The sequence below is a fragment of the Athene noctua genome, chromosome 17 (genome assembly GCF_965140245.1).
Source record: "Athene noctua chromosome 17, bAthNoc1.hap1.1, whole genome shotgun sequence".
In the NCBI taxonomy this organism is placed as follows: Eukaryota; Metazoa; Chordata; class Aves; order Strigiformes; family Strigidae; genus Athene; species Athene noctua.
The window spans coordinates 10,798,312-10,818,137 of NC_134053.1; the positions used below are offsets into that span (position 1 = coordinate 10,798,312).

At 54.3% G+C, this 19,826-nt stretch overlaps 1 protein-coding gene across 1 annotated transcript; it reads left to right on the forward strand.

The window, feature by feature from the left end:
* The first annotated feature begins 430 nt into the window (after nt 1-430).
* Nucleotides 431-19,752, forward strand: MMP11 (matrix metallopeptidase 11). The gene is made up of 8 exons (XM_074921169.1): nt 431-535; nt 9,665-9,915; nt 11,103-11,246; nt 12,290-12,423; nt 15,257-15,504; nt 15,813-16,026; nt 17,368-17,625; nt 18,549-19,752. The coding sequence occupies exons 1-8, from the start codon at nt 446-448 to the stop codon at nt 18,680-18,682; spliced, it is 1,473 nt and encodes a 490-aa protein (XP_074777270.1). The 5' UTR covers nt 431-445; the 3' UTR covers nt 18,683-19,752.
* The last annotated feature ends 74 nt before the right edge of the window (nt 19,753-19,826 follow it).

Genomic DNA, 19,826 nt, shown 5'->3' on the forward strand with positions numbered 1-19,826 from the left:
GGGTTGGAAGCCCTGACACCGGCCGTCGGTAACTCCAGCCGCTGCTCGGAGATGCTAAAACTCGGCCGGCGAGGCAGAGTATCCCTCCTCTTCGAGGAGCAGCGCATGGCTCCAGGGACGGGGGAACAACACGGTTGCACAGCGGCCGGGGCCAGGCAGGCGCGGGAGGGGGGTCCCGCCCGTCCCGCCCCGCTCCGCCCCGCCGCCGGGGGCGGCGGGGCGGAGCGGGGCGGGACGGGAGGGACCCCCCTCCCGCGATGCCGCCGTGCCGTGTCCCCCCGGCCCGTAGAGCCACGGCTCGGGGAGAACAAAAGGCAGGAACGGGAGGAGGCGCGGGGAGGAGGGCAGGCAGCCACGGGGGGGGGATAAAAGGCTCAGCGGGGAGCCCCCCCCCCTCCTCCCCAACAATCTCCACCCTATGTCTGAACCCGTTTCGCCGCCCGGTATGGCCCGGCCGCCGCTCCCCGCCGCCGCGTTGCTGGCCGCCGCTTTGCTGCACTGCGCGCCCGCCGCGCCCGCCCGCAGACACAAACCGGTGAGTCGGGACCACCCGGTGCTTCCCCTCGCCCCGTCCCCTCACGGTATTCCGTGTCCCAGCCGGCCCTTACCCCGCGGTTCTCCGGTGCAGCCCCGAGGGGAGCATCTCCCCGGCAGAACCTCCGCCGAGCGGGACCAGCCGCCCCCCAAGCCCCGGGATGCCGAGACAGGCAAGCGATGCGCTGCCGGGAGTCACCGGCCGGGGGACGAAGCTGCCCCTGCCCCGGCGATGCCCCTGAGGTGTCCCCCGCCCGGGCACCCCCGCTCCTCTGGCTTCTTTTGGAACGTTGGGGGAGTTTTCACAGGCGTGTGCTTCTTTCTGCGGAGCGAGCAAGGGAAAAAACAAAAGACCGGGGACAAGGAGGGTTTACGAGAGGACACGGGATCCCCCCTTCCTTTAAAGGCGGCTGCCTGCGAATAACCCCCCCCACACACAGACACACACACACGCTGTGCTGGCAATTCCGAGAAGCGTTACAGGGAGAGGAGACGAAAGGGATGAATCAAACGCGCAGGCAGGAGGGGAGCAGCGGGGCTCTTTCGTCCTGCCAGAGCCCAGCGCCTGGGATGGAGCCGCCAGCAGCGGGGACGGCCGGGCCGGAGAGGAGCCGCGGCGTGCGAGGGGACCGGGGGACGGGAGAAGACAGAGAGCTCCTTGTGCTGGGAATGCGTGCCTGCGTAATCGGGTTATTATATACATGCGCTTCGCCAGTGTGCCATAAAATAATGACAGAGCAAATGCCCGGTAGCAGCCCAAGGGGATTAGTTCAGGTTCTGTCGATGGTTTTATTATCAGCTCTGTCATCTGAGTACTTTCTAACTTGGCTGCTAAATATGCTGTGGGCTGGGACTTGGCACGGGGCAGCCTTGGCCCCCAAAGTGCCGGTATTATTCCAAACGAAATGTCACTGCGCTTGGCTCCGCTCTGCCTCTGAGGAAGGTGAGGCCAGGCACTCGAGCGGTGGCACCCTGCACCCCAGCTATGACACCACTCTGCAGATTTCATCCCCATCCGAACGCGCAGGTGGTGGGCCGGGAGGGCAGAGCTCCGCCTGCGTAAAGCCGGAGACGGCTGGCTCCTGCGGGGGGGCTGCCTGGGCTGGCGGCTGCCTCACGCTCTGCCGTGTGCCGGTCGTGAAGCTGTTGCTCCTGGAGGGACCTGCACAGCCTCTGGTCCTGGTCTTGCTGCCACCAAGGACCCGTGCGAGATCCCCAGGGAAGGGAGAGCCAGCCTGGCTTTCACACCATCTGAGCTTGGGTCCGGTCCAGTTGCAACATGCACTGTTCATCTCCTTTTGCCAGTGCTCACAGCTGCAGATGGACTGCAAAGGTTGCTGGGGCTCATCTGCCTTGGCCAGCAACCCTTGAATGGGGGGAATCCACCAAACTGCCGAGGAGCACAGAGTTAATGCAAGGGTCCAGGTCTGCTCAGGCTCTTGGTCCATCTAATTCACCACCACGTCCCTGAAGAAGGTCCCCCCAGTTGGCAGTCTGCTGCCCAGAGATGGTTTCTTCCTCATCCCAGGCTAATGCTCTGCATCATGAGTGCTAATACTTTCCTCTTCGCTGGAGTAACTCCAGGTGATGCCCCTACAGGATGTTTTGTTCAGGAACATCTTGTGCTCGTGTGTTTGACCAGCCATGTGGAGCTCGGGGTTTCAGATCAATGTATTTCACTCAGTCTTTGCAGAGACGGTGGCTGCATTGCTGTGGGGTTGGAAATGGACAGATGATTTCCAATCCTTTCAAATAGCAGTTGTCTCATCCCAAAAAGCTGTACTTTAGAGTTCCTCATCTGGCGTCAAGTCTTCTGAAGGTTATTCTACCACCTCTTGAGGTAAAGCCAGCATCACGGTGGTTGCTCTCACATATGATGTTAAGTTGACAGAAGTGCACCCCATTCCTCTCTCAGCAGGGGTACACACAACAGCACAGAATGGCTGAAGGGGGATTGCTGGGCTGACAGTGGCCCATGCATGTGTTTCTGGTGTCAATCCTTCTCTACCCTCTCTTAGAAGAGAGCTCTGCCATGCCATCGCATGTTCAGTTCTCTGGCTACTCTGAGTCTCTCTGCACAAAGAGATGCTTCGCTGTGTCTAACAGCAACTAATTTCCTGTCTGGGCACCTTTTGCTGTGGGGTGACAAATGAGAAAGGAGCTCAGAGGCTGAGATGGGAAAAGACTCACACTCCTACAAGAGACAGCAGTGACTTCCTTGAGCTGTGCTCAAGGGGTGGGCAAGGACTGCCCTCAGTGCAGCAGGGTCCTGCACCATGGCTATTTGGTGCTCCAGTAGCAAGCCACAACAGCAGGAACTGAGGGGGGAGGGAATCAGGGGCTAAGATTGATTTTTTTTTTTAAAGCCAGGCTACCCAGGGCAAGTTTCAGAAGGACCTGTGTTCTTTGTAGCAAACCCCGTAGATCTCCTTCACTTTTACATTAATGCCTAAAGAAGAACAGAGAAAACTGAGAGCAGAATACAGGCTGTGTCTGGTGTCCACTGTAAAAGTTGAGAACAAAAGATCTGCAGTCCTCGGGGCAGTGCACGCGCAGACACTGAATTCCTGCATTGCTTTCGGCTCCCCTGGGAAATCAAAGTCAGTCCATTTGCTGGGAAACTCTCTCTCAGTGAAGAAGTGGTGGGCACCCTCCCAGCTGCCAGCGTAATCCCTTGGGAGCTCTCGCCCTAAACCCAGCGGGTTCCCGGCTGGAATCACGGTGCTGCCCTCCCCGCAAGCCAGGAGCCGGGAGGGGAGGCCGCCTGCCTCGCTCAGGGCTCAGGCAGCTCCCGCAGGAAGGGTTTGATTTGCAACTCTTTGGCTTGGCTATTTAAATACCGAAGTGAGTGTTGGGGTAATTTTAGGCATGTTTTTCCTCTGCTCTGGGAGAGACTCAAGACACATGCAAGCAGTTATTCTCCATTGGGTTTGTTGTGTTTGTGCTTCCACATGGAACACACGTGTGCACCCTGCAGCATGGCAAGACTTGGGGTGCGCAGCTGGCAAAGCGGAACAGGGAGGGAGCAGAGAGCAGGGAGGAGAGAAGCACTTTGCGGAAGATCCCCCACTCCAGCTCACACTGCACTTTACTTGCTTCCCCCATGCGTATCCATACACCCTGGCACCGTAACTTGGGGGCTCAGCAGAGGAAGGGTGCACTGTGTAGGTCTTGTTAAAAAAAAATCTTCCATGGAAAAATTGTCCTGCAGAGACTTTTCACATCAGAGACACTGTCAGCTCTTTCCTGCTAATCCCAAGTACACAGACAGGTAAATGAAGGGTTCCTGGATATTCTTACACTGGGTTTGGCTCAGCCTGTAACATGAATGGACACACTGCTGAGTCTGAACATAGCTGTCCAGCAAAATGAAAAGCAGAGTGCTTCAGGGGTTCACTGAGGGCCACAGACATGTTTTTAGAGGTTCACTGAGATCGTAGTGCAGGCGAGACCCACAAGGACAGACAGGTGACCAGACCTCTTCCTCTTAGAGGGATTTGGGCAGGAGAGAGACATCTCACAAAAGTGGGTCTGTGAAAATTAGCGGAGGGAGAAAAATCTCCAGGCATCTCCAGGAGATTGGGCAGAGGGGCAGTGCTTGTCTTGTGGGCTGGAGATCCCAGCCTGCACATCTGAGCAGCATACACTCCCTGAGGATACAACATCCCCCCATAGCTCTGGAGAGGGCTGCTCTGTGCCAGGTGGCCATACCCAGTGGGAGATGTCCTGGCTGTTGTCCTTGGGCTGGGCACAGATAGCTCATTGCTCACCTTAGCTTGGATGCAATTGCACGATGAACAAAACGTCTCAACACCCTTCCTCCTCTGCCTGGAGTGTGTCACATCCTAGAGCGGTTTCTTGGTTTCAAGGGGATTTCTAGGTCATCAGATTAAGGGCTCTTGAAACCTTTTGCTATCCCGACATCCTGGGGCTTGTTTGCTTTGTAAGTACTCCTGTTTCTGGCAAACTGCTGCTTGGGTGACACCAGGAGCTTGGTTGTGGTGTTGTTGATGGACTAGACTCTAAAACTGTCACGTAATTAAAGTGTCTGATAATAGAAATAGTCCAGTGTTTATTCATTTGCTTTCTCTTGTTACATCAGAGCCTGGGTCTTCTCATTCTGTCTGTGGGCATAAACATTTGCAGTCCATAATGTTTCATGTTCCATGTTGCTTAGGAAAAACAAACATTTTCCTTTTTTTGTTGCCAACAACAACTACCACCAAATAATCCGGAAATAAACGGTCAGGCCCCAGGAGGTAGTGCTTAATAGTGCCACGGGGTATGGGAAGTGAGCGGAGAGGAACCTCCAACTGTGTATGCACGGGCAGGCTCTGCGGCACCTCCCGTTTGGCCAAAGTTTGGCTTCAGCCTTTATATTCTCCCTGGCTCGGTCTGCAGCAGGACCGAGCTGCAGCTCAGCACGAAGGAGCCAGTCAGAAGTATTTTGTGTAAGCAAAGAATTCATAGAGGTGTTGGGAGACATTGCCTTGTTCTTGGGGAGGTAGGATCGATAATCTGGTGGCTCTCCCTAGGCATTGTTTCCACTGAGCTTCCGTTGTTTCCACTAACAGTGCCTTGACCAGGAGCACACTTAGCTCAGGGTCTGACTGGACCACAAACATGATCTGTTTCTGCCATGAAACTCTGGCAGCAGCATTAGCACTTTCTGAGGCCGGCCTGCTTCTGGGACACAACTTGACTAGAGTGGAGCTGGCTCCGGTTTTACCATTAACCATCAGCTGTAGCGGCACTTTCAAATCCAACCCTTGCAAAGCCATGCTGGGCTGAGAGGCAGGCTGGTCAAAAACCCAGCCGTGGTCCTCTGTGCACCAGGACAACAGTGCTGATCTCGGGCAGGAACATTGCTGCATCCTATTGGGGGGTGCAGAGCCCCTGGGCCCAGCCACCCGTCAGTGGACAGAAGTGGGGTATGAGAACTGCAGGAGAAAGCATCTCTGTTCTCCTTCCCCATGCACTGAACTAAGGGCAGGAGTGCTCCGAGGTGCAGACTTATAGGTGAGAGGAGGATAATGCTATTGGCCAAAGAGGCAGCAAACGCCAGGGCCTCAACAAACACTCTTGAGTAGCAGAAGAAAGCAGGGAGAAATGGAAAAACAGTAGCAGAGGGACAGGGAGATGGGGAGAAAGCCCATAAGCTCATCCCTTAGCAGAAGAGGAAACAGCCCCCAGTGACAGGGGAAGTATCCAAGACTGATGGGATTCACGTTGTAACTTGTCCAGTCACTCTCGTCTGACGGGGAGGGGGGGATCTCCTTTCATGTCCATGCTGCAGAAGCAGACAGGAGCCCAGGTAATTGGGTACACAACAGAGGAGACAAGTTTAAGTTCAAGGCAGGCAGCAGAGGATGGACCCGGAGAGAGGAGAGCACTGAGTTCGTCAGTACCAGGCACTGGCCTCACTCTTGAGGTTATTTAAACACAGAGTTGCTGATATTCCACTGTAGCTGTGCTGCTTCAGCTGCTTCTCCTCCTGGCAGGTTCCAGAGGGGGAGTGCAGCCCAACACCATGAGGTTAAAGATGCCCCTGGCTCCTCGGGATGGCTGAGACACTTCCTGGGAAGCTTGGCTGGAGTTCATCTGGCCCCAGCAGACCCAGAGGTGATGGCTGTTGTTTTGCAGCACTTGAGGGCTGATAAAGCTGCGAGGAACTGAGTGGGCTGTCTATCTCCACTGTGGTTTTTGCTCTCCCATGGGATTTGTCCTTTCCCTCCTGTTCCCTCTCAGCCTTTTGGTCACAATGCTGCAGGAAGTGGCACCTTCTTTGCGAGGAGCTGTGCCCAGCCTGCAGCACAGCCCTCTTTGTTGTAGAGCTTTGCTCCTCTGCTGTCCTCACTGCCCTTAACCCTTGGTTTCAGGCCTGGCAGCCCCTTTGCACTTGTGTTGTGTGGGCATTTTGCTGCTCAGTCTCTATTGTGAAGCCCTGCCCTCTTCCCTCACCTAAAAACTGTCTGTCCCCACACACAGTGGCCACCCCTGACTGTGGGCTATACTGGGGAGGGCAATGCAAGTGGCTGCACACACTTAGCCAGAGGCTTGGATCTGACTCTGCACTCAGCTGGTCTGAATGCCTGCCGGGGGTTGCAGGGATTTTTCCTTTGCTCTTGTCTTCAGGAATCCTTTCTCCTCTGGTGGTGGGATGGCAGAGTGGGGATGCCTAGATAGTTACCCAGTAGCCAGTGCCCTCCTCATCCTCACCTCAGCAGTCTGTACTAGCTTCAGCAGCAGCACAGCCCTAAGTAAGCCCCTAAGCATACAGCTTGGAAGAACAAACAGGATTTCCCCAAGAGCGGGTGGCTTCAGGACTGGGTGGGAAGGATGCAACCTTAAGCAAGAGGACATGTTATCTAAGCCTTGGGAAGTGCCTGCAGCAAGGTGTGTCCAACCAAGGAGACCGAAATCTCCAGCCTGATGTGTCTCCTGAGCATTGTTTGGCAAGTGGTTTCTGCCTGTCATATTTCCCCTTGCCGGCTGTGCCTGCAGTGGCATTTTCCAGCCCTTTCCTGCCACGGTGCTGATGTCAGCGCAGTGACGACAGGGAGACTTGCTGTTTGTCTAGGGGCACAGCGAGCACACGGGAGAGCAGGGCAGGTCTTGCCTCCTCCTGCCTCCACCCAGGGCCATTTGCAGGGCCACCCTGTGTCCCCTCCCAGGGCCTGGTCTTGGCAGAGGGCAGGCAGGTGAAGCAGGAGGATCCTGCCTAAGGCAAGGTGGAGTTTGGATGGCTGGAAGCTGGGTTCATGCCAGTGGCGTTAAGCTAACCAAAGAGGAGAGAGAAAACCTACCTGTGGTCTGTCTCTGAACATGGGAACCCTCAGGGCAAGAAGAAACAGGCAGTTCCTCCTTTCTCTGCTCCGCACTCTGGAGAGTGGTAATCTGCACTTTATGCTAGTGCCCCCAGCTAGTACCAAAACAACTGGCCTTCCCAGGAGACTGGGGGAATATGCTTAGCACAGCTGAGACAAAAAAACCCAGGAGTATGCACATCTGGGACAGCCTCAGCCTGCTCACCTACCTGGGAAACTCCTGAGGGTTTCCCAGTGCTCCCAGTTCCACAGCAAGGGCTCTCCCCAGGGTCCATCTCCACTCTACCCGTGTGCCTCAGAACAGCTGTTCCACACCTCCTGATCCTGGGAAACCAGACACATTCATCACCACAAGTCCTCAGGCAGCAGGACCCGCCTCTCGGCGCAGTGGGTGCTCTGGAGCACACCCAGGAGCAAGGAGCTTAGCAGCTCTCCAGGCTGGGCTTTGGTGACACAGCTGCCATTATGTGCTTGGCAGAGTGTCTCATCAGGGCTGAGAGCAAGATGTTGGCCAGGAGATGAACCTTATCAGCTCCTCCTGCCAGCTGTCCTTCTCAGGCACTAGCTGCCAGCCCAGGCAGGGTGCCAGGCAGCTCTTAGAGAGCTCCTTTTAAGAGAGACAAGTACCTCCGACCTGGCAGGGCTCCAGCGTTCAGCAGGAGCGGACCGGTGCAGCCTCCTCTGGGGCAGGCCAGTCCTTACTCCCCCCTTCCACTAACACACTGGATGGATTCTCAGTGCTGTGGCTGGTGGCTTGGGTAGGCTTAGCTGTTCAGGATGTAAAATGACTCTTTGCACGTGTGCATGGTATGGTTCTCATGGTGTTTGAAAGTGCATTGGGACACCTTTTCTAAGGCAAAGGCTGGCAGGTGCCAAACCACCAAGTGTGTCTGTCTGCGGAGGACAAGCCAGCAGGCTGGGGTGGTGACAGACACATGAAAAGCCAGACACCTAAACTGCACCTTGTGTGACCTCCCTGGCTCCTTTGTCCATCTGTGCATCGCTCAGAGGCACGGGGCTACTGCAGAGTTGGGAGCTCGATAGCGGAATTAATGCCAAGGGCTTCACACTTCATTCCAGCCTGCATGAATGGGCTCATTGTAGGGAACGGAGCGGCGGCAGCACGCGGATTACACGGCATCATGGCAGCTCTGGCATCGTGCCATGCTGACCTTCGTGTCCCCAGCAGGGCAGCCAGGAGAGCTGGCCTGGAAGAAGGCAGCATTTTTCAGGGGAAGGAAGGGGACCCCTAAAGCCCAGGTCCTCACTCTGGAGGACTGTAGTATGGAGCCTGCCTATCTGAGTAGAGGTGTATCACTGCTGCACCTCAGCTCTTCCTGCTGCTCAAATGCCTTTTGCCTGCACAGAACCAGGCAAAAGTCTGTGTTTGGACCTCTGGCTTGTGCAGCATGGTGATACAGGGACCAAGTGCCTCTCACCACACACACATCACAGCAGGTTGAGGATTATGCTTGGGTCATGTTTCATGGCAGCCCCATCGTCCTGCTGTCAGGTGGGAAACCAGTGGAAGTCAGCTAATTAGCATTAATCAATGTTGCCAAGAGGAACCGTACTTTTCCAACTAAGTGTGGGAGAGCCCAGGTGATCTTATCTGCAAGCAGAGCCACAGGTGCAGTGAGGCAAGGGGGTACGGTCCTTTCCCTCCCTCTGCAGAACAGGTGACCTCAGGGGCTTCAGGGACAGACACTGCTCTCTTTGGCCCATGTGCTGGGTTAAGTCACCCCCCAGATCCCTGTCCTGCTCTCCAGCTTGCAATATCCCCTAGCCATGCTGAGAGCCTGCTCACCATGCCATGACAGCAAGGGGACACCACAGAAGTGACAGCAGGGAGCACAACTCTCTGCTGGGGACTGAAGTCTTTCTCCCATTAATATCAGCTCTACCCAGGGCCAGGAGGGAATAAAGGGTGTGGGGCAAAGGGCGAGAATTTACTCCCTAGTGATTTGTTTCATTCTTGAAGGGTCTGGTTCTCATCCACAGCTTGCAAAAACATTTCCTGCCGGCCAGCTGCCAAGGAAAAGCAGACCAAAAATAACTCAGTGCTTAGGGGGTGCCAGGGCATGACACAGTGCCTCCCAGGTGTGACCTGGCCTCGCAGCAGGCAGAGCCCAGGGAACAGAGGATGTTTGTGGGGAGCAGTCTGTGCCCTAGCAGCGGGGGAACAGCCCCAGGCAGAGGTGGAACTCACCGCTGCAGGACTGCTGTGGGCAGACATTGGCCACTCTGCATCGGGCCGTCTCTTCCCAGACCACTGACGTCAGGGCTTTGCTTTTCCCTTTTAGGACCTGTCTCGAAAGCATCACACCTGGAAGGAGCAGAGTCCTTGGCTGTCTTCCTTGGTGAACACTGTGGGGACTGGTGTGCCCGCCAAGGGCTTCCCCGTGGGTGTGGATGAGGCGGCGGCGCGCTGGAACCCCCCCCGCTGCGGCGTGCCGGACCTCCCGGGGTTGCCGGATGGCCAGAACGGGCGGAACCGGCAGAAGCGGTTCGTGCTCTCCGGTGGACGCTGGGACAAGACTGATCTCACCTACAAGTAAGAGAGGCCCAAAACAGGAGTCAGGCTGGTTTGCTTTTCCCTCCCCCAAACCTCTCAGCCTGGTGTTCCCTGGAGCGCAGCACGCTGTGATGTGACCATAAAAGCTGGAGGGCGGCCAGGGGGCAGGGAGCCACATGCTAAACCACCAGCGGGGTTGTACCCAGCACCTCCACATCCCCTAACGCACACCATCCCATAAACACAGCTGCCACCCACCCCTGCCCAGACACATTCTGCATCACCCCTCGATCCGTCCCGCATCGACACCCCCGTGCACATATGTTCACTTCCCTACATCAAACCCCTGACATGTGCTGAGCTGAGCCTCCACCACCAGCCCTCTCCTGCTGTGCCTTTGCCCCCGCAGCCAGCCTGCTGTGGGCTCACCTCACAGTTTATTTTAAAAAGACCTTTTTATTCAGCTGTTACTGATGTTCCCATAAACACAACTTCAGTGTAAAATTTTGCCCAGATCACCCCACACATTCTCAACTGCAAATCTGCTCAACAGGCTTACGGGGGGTTGTGCTGTCTCCCCAGATGCCCACAGGGGCATGAGTAGAGAAGTGAGCACGGATGGACCTTGACAGCATGTAAATCATCTTTTGTTTAAATGCAGAAGACAGTTCCTCATAGCATTAGAGGGCTGTAGATAACAGAAAGGCTTCTTCCTTTATTTTTTTTTTTTTGGTCAACAGTGTTAAAGGAACACAGCAGAGATGAACACACCAAAACTGTTAATGGAAGAGAAAGCAAGCTCCCTCTGTGGCAGACCTTACAGTCTGCTCTGAGTGAGCTCAGGTTTCCGGGGCAAAATATGTAGAGACTGAGGAGGAGAAACGACGTCACACCACTCCCAAGCACCTCTGGGGGGGGGGGGTTTGCGGAGGACAGACCTGGGAAATGCTGTAGCACTTGACTCCAGAAAAATGCAGATCTGCAAAGCTCTCTAGAGAGCTCACCTCTGGACCCACCAGCCAGAGGGTTTCAACACTGATGGGATTTATCTGCTGCACACGTTGCTTGGAAGAAGGCAGCAGAGCAGTGCTTGTATGGACTGGAGATGTTCTGGTGCCGAGAGTGGCAGCCCTAGTGATGCTGATCCTACAGCTGGTGTCTTCACGACAGCAGTGTCCATGGGACAGTGGCTGATGCTCTCTCATCCCGTGTCTGTTGCCTTTCAGAATTATCAGGTTCCCATGGCAACTTGTAAAAGCTAAAGTGAGAAGGACCATTGAGGAAGCTTTGAAAGTCTGGAGCAATGTGACCCCGCTGACCTTCACTGAGGTGCAGGAGGGACGGGCTGACATTGTCATTGATTTCACACGGTGAGCATGGCGGGCAGCAGCACCCTCTTCCCAGGGAAGCAACCTTGCATGCAAAACCCCAAGCCTCTAACCAGAGAAGAGAGCTGTCAACACACAACTTAAGCACTTAAATGGAGGCTCAAATTTCTGCTTTCAGGCACTGGGATTTTTTTTTTTTTGTTATTTTTTTGTCAGTTGTGGGCTGCTCGGTGTAAATGCAGCTGTTCCATGCGGGCTGTGCATAGTACCGTTACTGATCATTCATTAATTTTTCTGGTACATTTATGTTTCTCTGCCCACAGGCTGTTTTCCTAAGCATTTGTTTTGACTTTCCATCTTCAGGTCCTCCATCCTGTCCCTTGACTGAGACGTAACTGTCTGCCCAAAGACAAATATAGTTTCTTGGTTAAATGAATCTTGGCTCCTGAAATTTGCTTTTGGCAAAATATACACGGGGGCAAAGACTTCCCTCTGCTGCATGTTTGCACAAAACTAATAAAGGCAGTGGAGACCGTCCAAGCAGTGATGCAATTTGCATGTTGTGTATTTGCCTGTGCCTCCCTCAGCTCTCTAAAGTGGCCACATCTCCCATGGGTTTCCTTCCTTATTCAACAGTGGGCTTGGCTTGAGTGAGGACCTGAGAGTTTGGCTGGGTTCACTGCTGGCTGCCCCTCTGCATCCCCCCGCCACTCAGCTATGTCAACTTACTCTTGGCTTGAGCAGTCACCTCCTTAATTCTTTAGGCTTCATGGGCAGCTTTGGGCTGGAAGCTGAATGGTGGGAGGGAAAAATCCCTGAGAAAACATACAAACTCCCCAGGGCTTGCTGTGACTGAGCTCTGCTTCCTCAGCACTTGGTGTGACGCTTCCTCAGTGCCCCAGTGCAGAACCGGGACTGTGGCAATCGGAAGGGCTCCGAGCAGTCGATCTGGACTGGTGGGATGAGCTTGGGATGGGAGTGAGAGCTGCTGTCCCCTCGCAGTGGCTCCCCACCTTTGGCCATACAGTGCTGTTCACTGGAGGCACACGGCTGCCTGGCTGAGGTGCAGTGTGTCTTCCCTCCAGGTACTGGCATGGAGACAACTTGCCTTTTGACGGGCCTGGAGGGATCCTGGCACACGCGTTCTTCCCCAAGACACACCGGGAGGGAGACGTCCATTTCGACTATGACGAGACCTGGACGATTGGGAACAATCTGGGTACAGTATTGTTTCAAGGGCAGCTGTGGATGCCCCAGGATGCTTATCAATGCACTTTGGAAATTATTTCATTGTGGTGTGAACGCAGACCCTGTAAAACTAAGAGTCAGCAATTATTTTTGTGGTGTGCGCTGTCATCTCCCACCACTTACCAGCCTACTGTTAGTATTTAGGTCTTCTCTTGTCATCTTTCAGCCACAGCAAAGCCTGTGCCCAGCACCAGGACTGTGGCTTCCTAGTGGACTCCCCTTGTGTGGGGGAAGCTGGAGAGACGGCTCCTCTGCCCAGCCACATGCCCTGTCACTTGGGAGTTGCACCCAGCATTGGCAGGAGCCATTAGAAATAAAGCAGGGAAAGAGTGAAGGAAAACTGAGGCTCAAGCACCGCGTGACATAGTTGTCTTCCAAAGAACAGCCTCAGCCCCAGTCCCTGCACGCACTGTTCACCATCTGCCCTCAAACAAGTCCATAAAGGGAAACTACCCAGGCTCCAGCTCTGTCCCTGTGGCCTGGGAATGCTCTGACCATAAACAACACCACATGGAGTCAAGACTCTTTTTTTCTCCTTTTTTTCTTTTTTCTTTTTTTTTCCTTTTTGCTAATAATAGATCCAAGCTGGTAGCTCTCTGCTTGGGCACTTAGGGTCTGGTGTCACAGTATCTCATGAGATACTGCAGTACTGCCAGGGACCATCTGGATCGGTGCCAAAGCATCAGTTTCCACAAGACCCACCAAAATTAACCCAGGTCAGCCCCTCCTCCTCTTTTCCAGTTTATCTACAGGGGCAAAGAAACAATCACAAAGCCCAAGTTAAACCCTGCCGCTCTGGGGTTTCCCGAGTGTTTTGCCCATGTTGATAGATGTTCAGGGCTCAGACAGGGTCCCCCAAAGTCCACATCATTGTCAGTTGTATGCCAACTGGACTCTCTGCATGGGGCACAGGACCACTGTGTCTCCAACCCTGCTCATGCTGACCCAAAACAAAAACCACAGAACACCAGACCTTTCTGCAGAAGCATTTCTGCTCCTGAGCGAAGGGTGGGCTCTGCTGTTTTCCACCCTCTGTTGGGGCTGCCCGTATTGCTGAAGGATTTCCTACACTCTCCCACAAAGACAGTGTTGGAGTCAAACCAGAATCTGAAAATGCCAGTTCCCATCAGAATCCAGCCTATTCCATGGCCCTTTTCCCCCCCTATGTCTTCCATAAATAAATGTTGTAAAAGCTGTTTGCAGCTAATTGCCATTTAATATGGTGAAAAGAGCTTTATGATATAAACAAGGATAAGTCCTTAACTCAGCTGTCAGTGAGACCAGGAGAGCAGAAGTACAAGGAGGGCTAAGGTGTGCCCTGGGCTCACCCCAGAGCTCTGCAGGAAGCGGTACTCCACGTGAAGGACCCTCTGTGAGGGACAGAGTGATGTTCCCCAGCACAGCTCCTTCAGGTGTGCTGTTGTTCACCTCCCCCAGAGAATGTGACAATAGCACAGCTGATCTGCCAGCACTGGAAAGCATCAAGTGAGGAGCCTGCCAAGCTAAACAGAAGCGTCTGAAAGTTTGTAATAAATCCCTGACACAGAAATCCCACTTTCTCAGCTGACCTAGATGTGTTGATTTAATTGGGTCAGTGCTGTGCAAATGCATCGCTTCAATGTAGAGCTGACCAGCGGAGGAAGACAGGGGCTCACCTTCCCCTCCGCCCTTCCCAGGCGTTCCCCCCAGGTGCACCCCCCCTGTCCCGTCCAGGTGCTGAGAGGTGACCTGCTCCCCCGGAGCCAGCAGGGAAATCCTGCTTGGAGCAGCGAGGCTGGCTGACTCACATCCCTGCCTTTCTCATCACTTGAGCCGCAGCTCAGAGGATTTCTGGCTGAAGGCGAGTGAACGAATACGCTGGGACTTGTCAACAAAACAGCCCTGCTCACAGGCTTTGCTGCTTAATGTGCCTTTCTTCCAGCTTTCACTGAAATCTATCATCAACTTCAAAAAGCATCCATTGGAAGCTAAACAACACCTGCCAAATGGCACACTTTTGCAAAATGAAATCCACTTTCCCTCCCCTCCTTTTCTAGATGCTCCAAGGTCATGTATTCCTAAAACATGATCTCCCATAAATCTATTGGAGTCTGGTGAAGAAGGCCCAGGCCTTGACACCGGATAATTTTTTATGGATTTATTTCTAAATGTCACCTTCTTGACACAGTCTACACACAAGCAATAAATGAGCTCCCTCTGCTGTCTGTGTGACAACAGCCATTAGCAAGTTTTAATCTCAGAGCGTTTCCTCGCTGATGCCGGTATCTTCCACAGTGGAACTAAATGGGACCTGATACACTACAGCTGTAGCCAGCAACTGCTGCAAGGCTGGGTGGACAGAAACCAACCTTACCACCCCGCCACCTACGTCTATGGGCCAGACTTCTTTCTCTGTGCAAATTTCTCCTTTCCAAAAGTGCATGGAAAACCCTTCCTGGTAGCCAATGAGGTGCAGGAGCCCCTGGTGACAGAATTACAAATTACCAACGTGCCCAGGCTATTACCTGAGTGTCTGAATTCACTCATGGTGCTCCTGAACCAATGGATCCCTTAATTATGCCCTTTGACTCTTTAAAAAACCATGGTGTAGAGCTACACAGGAAAAGTCTGGGAACAACCTGCGAGCACTGTAGTGGAGATAGATTTATCTTTCCTCGTGTTAGACTCCTACAACGTACCTCAGTGCTTTGTCAGTGGCTGGCAACTGATAGAGTGAGCCCAGGAGGCAGGTGTCCTTTCTGCAGGCACAGCTTGCCCATCGCACACAAGCAGGTAAAAGCTTCTCCCATCTCCTCCCTTTGCAGGCACTGACCTCCTGCAAGTGGCTGCTCATGAGTTTGGCCACGTCTTGGGCCTGCAGCACACGGCTGTCTCCAAGTCACTGATGTCTCCTTTCTACATCTTCCGCTACCCGCTAAGCCTGAGTGAGGATGACAAGCAAGGTATCCAGTATCTCTACGGGAAACCCAAACTGGATCCCGACCCAACCCCACCTCAGCCAGCAGAGCTGCCCCAGCCAGACCTCGAAACAAATGAGATCACCAATGTGGAGGTGAGTGAACAGCTTGTCCACGTCATCCTCTAACGCCACGGCTGGGACTGCCCTCACCGGGAGGCCAGCAGCAGGCTTACACGTGGTTTGGTGTCTGGTGCTGCTGAGCCCAGGTCCGGATGCCACGGCTGGCACCGCCAGCCAGCCCGGGATGCGTGGGGAGGGGATCTTTGGGCAGAATGTGCCCACCCACAACTGGCTGAAAGCAGGACAGTTGCCTGGACACAGGGACTTGCTGTCTGTTGAACCCAGCCTGGGCGAGGGGGGCTCCCACGAGTCCAAGCTCCTGACAGGCTGTGCTTTGGCAGTCTGTGCAGCCCGACGCCTGTGACACAGCCTTCGACGCCGCATCCACCATCCGAGGGGAGCTGTTCTTCTTCAAGTCCCGCTATGTGTGGCGGCTCCGAGCTGGAAAGCTGCAGGACGGCTACCCAGCTCTGGCCTCCCGCCACTGGCAGGGGATCCCCAGCTCTGTCGATGCCACCTTTGAAGACCCTCTGGGCAATATCTGGTTTTTCCAAGGTAAGAGCTGGACTGGGATCAGACGGCTCAGAAATGCATCTCCTTTACTTAGGGGTATTCAGGACCCAACAAGTTCCTGTGAGGATAAACCTTCTGGGCAACCTCAGCGATCCAGCAACCCTTGTTATTTGTTTGCTTCTCTGTTCAGTTGAAACTTTTAGCAGATACTGAGGAGGAAGAGAGGAGGAGTCACTTTCAGTTTAGACACAGCCACAACATCCCATTCTCCTCCTCTGGAACATAAACATTTGTTTTGAGCCTCTGCCCTGGCAATGCTGCTGGCAGAGGAGGAGGAAGGAAACACTTGCTCCATCTCCCGAGCTGTGCCAGAAGAGAGCCCCAGGCAGCTTCACCAGTTGTGAAACTCGGGCGCCTGTGCCCCCAAGGCCTGCTCAGGGGATGGACAGCATCTTCGCTGCTCCTCAGAGACCTGGGTGTGGACCTTCTGTAGTACCCCCAGACTGAATGAGCCTGCAGGGAGCCTGTGTGCAGAGCCAGGCCACCTCCAACCACCACAGGGATTAAAAACCAATCACCCGTGGCAAGGGCAAACTTCTTCCTGGCCAGCTCTGGAGTTCAAGGCCAGCAACAAACCCCATTGCAGCTTCCCTGTTTTCTTTAATGTTCTTTCGAAGATGCCGAATGACAGAGGCACCCAGCTGCCCTGGGTGCACACACCCCGTCTGCACAGCACGAGGCCGCGTACCAGAAAGCGCCCCGCGCGGCTCTGCAGGCAGGGTTCCTGCATGAACAGGTTACTTAGCACCTGACCTGCACACAAGGACTTACAGTGCTAAAATTGGCAGGCTCCTACCATGAGTTAAAATGAGATAAGGGGAAGGTATTACATGCCATCAGCTAATTACAGAGATTCCCATTTTAATCTAATCTGGAAATATGCTTCCAGTCTCTATTTCAGCTTGGCAACTTTTTCCTGGTTTCTGTAGCTTGCTCCTATACAGCTGCGTGCCCCTTTATGCCCGTGCATGCCCACATATGTTCTCCTCCAAGCGCTGAGTTTGCAGGGTAGAGGCTGGTCCCTCCAGCCAAGTCTTTTATTATAACTTCCACAAATAGAGAAAAGACAGCTGCTAAAACGGTCCTCCTTGTCCCACCACTGACACCCTCGGGTTGGACCGAGGTGGGAAGTCAACTCCTTGCACTGATGGCACTTTGGGCACCCGTCAGTGACAGTGTCCATGACACTGCTGGGGGTTTTGCCTCTCAGGCACAGCTTTCCCTGGGAGTTCTGCCAAGACACCAGTTGCACAGTTCACTGCCAAATTATCAGACACCAAAGAGCTTCTGACCCCTTGTCTCCCTTTTCTGTCTCCTTGCCAGATTCTCAGTACTGGATTTATGATGGCGAGAGACGGGTATCTGGTCCCACCCCGCTTGTGGAGCTGGGCCTCCCTGCATCCCCCGTGCAGGCAGCTCTGGTGTGGGGGGCTGAGAAGAACAAGATCTACATCTTCAGTGGAGGCAACTACTGGCGCTTCAACCCTCACACCCGCCAGGTGGACAACATCTACCCCCGGACCATGGCTGACTGGCGCGGCGTCCCTCAGGAGATTGACGCGGCCTTTCAGGATGAGTTTGGTCAGTGCAGCAGGGCCATGGCTGGCTCTGGGGCGGGTGCTCAGGCTGACAGCACTGCCCAGCGGGAAGAATCGGGCAGATGTAGACTTCTGGTAGTAGTGGATACTTCCCAGACACAGCACATGCCATATAGTGTAGACAGAGGGGCAGCTCCCCCCAGGGGGTAGGGAATGGAGGCTTCTCCCATAAAAGTGAGAAGTGCTATCATTATTAATTGCAACAATCAACAGTTAAGTGTCTGACAGAGAGAATTCAGACTTCTGACCAAGACAGAGTCCCACCCAGCTCTTACTGCTCCCAACAAAGAAAATTATGAGAAGACAGCAGAAACACTGCCCACACTTTGGCCTAGGCAGCTGTCCTGAATGAACAGGCTGCTTTTGGTATTGCTTAGTCCTCCCAGATGTGCCCCATCCTGAAGACAGTATGGCAGTGCCACAGAACCACCGGGGACAGCCAGGGTGCTTGGGATGACAGGTGCCATGAATGCCTCTCTCCTCCCAGAGGATGTGGTGGAATGGCTCCCCACTGCTTCCAGAGCCTAAATCCCAGGGAAGCTTCCCCACAGTAACAGATGCTCTGCAGCAGGTCTTTACAAGTTCCTTGTCATAGGCCCTGTTCAGGTCCTAGATGTCCTCTGCCCTCTCAGGACCAGGTCACTACATGGGTACAGCATATTTAAAACCACCAGAAATATAAAATAAAATTAATCCTATTTACTCTCCCATCAGAAGTAAAACAGCGTGAAAGAACAGAGTAAGCCACAGGTCTCAGTTCAAGTGAGATGAATGTAGCATCTCCTGCCTCTTCCAGGCTCTCTTTTGGTACTGCACATGCTCCTATGTTAGCTAGACAAAATGCTAGGAAAGAGCTCTGAGCCACGTGAACCCTGTCTTTTGTAACCTTTCCTCTCTCACTCACAGGTTTTGCCTATTTCCTGAGAGGCCGAGATTACTGGAAGTTCGATCCAGTTCAGGTCAAAGTGCTGGAGGGCTACCCACGCCAGATAAGCCAGGACTTCTTCAGCTGTACATCTTCCTCCAACTCCTTCAGATGAGGGGGATGCCTGTGTGCTCCATGCTCCCCTTTCATCACCTGGACCTCCAGCAGCCACACAGAGGGTCCTCTCTGCTATTCCTGCCTTCCTTCCAGGCTCAGCATCTGACACAACAGGTGTCTGTCATGACAAGTGACAAAGTTTTCTCTTCCCCAGTTCCAGCAGCCTCAGCTTCAGTTGCTATCAATGTAAAAGCATCTGCCATGTTCTTTGCAGGCAAGAGCAGCCACTAAACCCTTCATGTGGCCACGCTCTTCTAGCAATAGCATCCCAAAAACCATCAAGCCAGCCTGGAGTGGGATCACACTCTCCTAATTAACCTGGACCACATCATGTAGAATTGATCTGCATTTCCTGTGTTTACATAGCGCACAACAGCAGCCCTTCGTTTCTCCAGAGGCTGGCCTGGGAGGAAGGCTTCCTCTGAGCCACCTGCCTCAGCCTCAGCCAGGGCCTGGGAAGGACACTGACTGTGAAGGAATGCAGATGTACAGCTGCTGCCAGGGTCACTTCACCAGGGCTGCAGTGGTGACTGCCAGGACCCTGCCGCAGCCCTACACACAATTTCATGTTGTATCACTAGTACGCGTTAGGATTTTATACTGATCTGTATATAGACAAGGGGCCCCCTTCTTTCCACGGTGCTGGGTGCCAGTGCTGGACACTGCCCCGTCGCTCCCTGGGCTCAGACCGAGCTAGGTTCCCCATCCTGGGTTGCTCACGACTGCACTGATCGGTTTTGTACCCCTGTTCCCAGGCTGCCTGGACACCAGGCTGGGGGCTGACATCGTACAGCCCCACTCCAGCTCTTTGCACACCCCTCATTGCTACATAACCTTATGCCAAAAAAACCCAAAGGGGCAGCGGCCGGTTTCCTCCCTTTTCACCTTCCAGCCCACCCGTGCCCCTCGCCGTTCCCTGCCCCAGGTGACCGGCCGGAGACACCGCAGCGGGCGGGCGGGCCCAGGGGGTGACACCCCCGCCCCAGTGCCCCACGCCCGAGAGTCCCGGTGCCGGCCCCTCACGAGCACACCTGTAAATGTTTATAGAGCGTGTACAGCGCGCCCCCCCGTCCGTGCCTCCCGCGCGTGAGTACCGTCTGTGTATTTATGTACCGCCCCGCACCAATAAACCGCCTCTTTTC

What these genes read in the sequence shown, in the direction of transcription:
- MMP11 (XM_074921169.1), top strand. Translation starts at nt 446, where the DNA reads ATGGCCCGGCCGCCGCTCCCCGCCGCCGCGTTGCTGGCCGCCGCTTTG. An exon ending in GACGATTGGGAACAATCTGG is followed by an intron (nt 12,424 to 15,256) that starts GTACAGTATTGT and finishes CTCCCTTTGCAG; the next exon opens with GCACTGACCTCCTGCAAGTG. An exon ending in GGCCTTTCAGGATGAGTTTG is followed by an intron (nt 17,626 to 18,548) that starts GTCAGTGCAGCA and finishes TCTCACTCACAG; the next exon opens with GTTTTGCCTATTTCCTGAGA.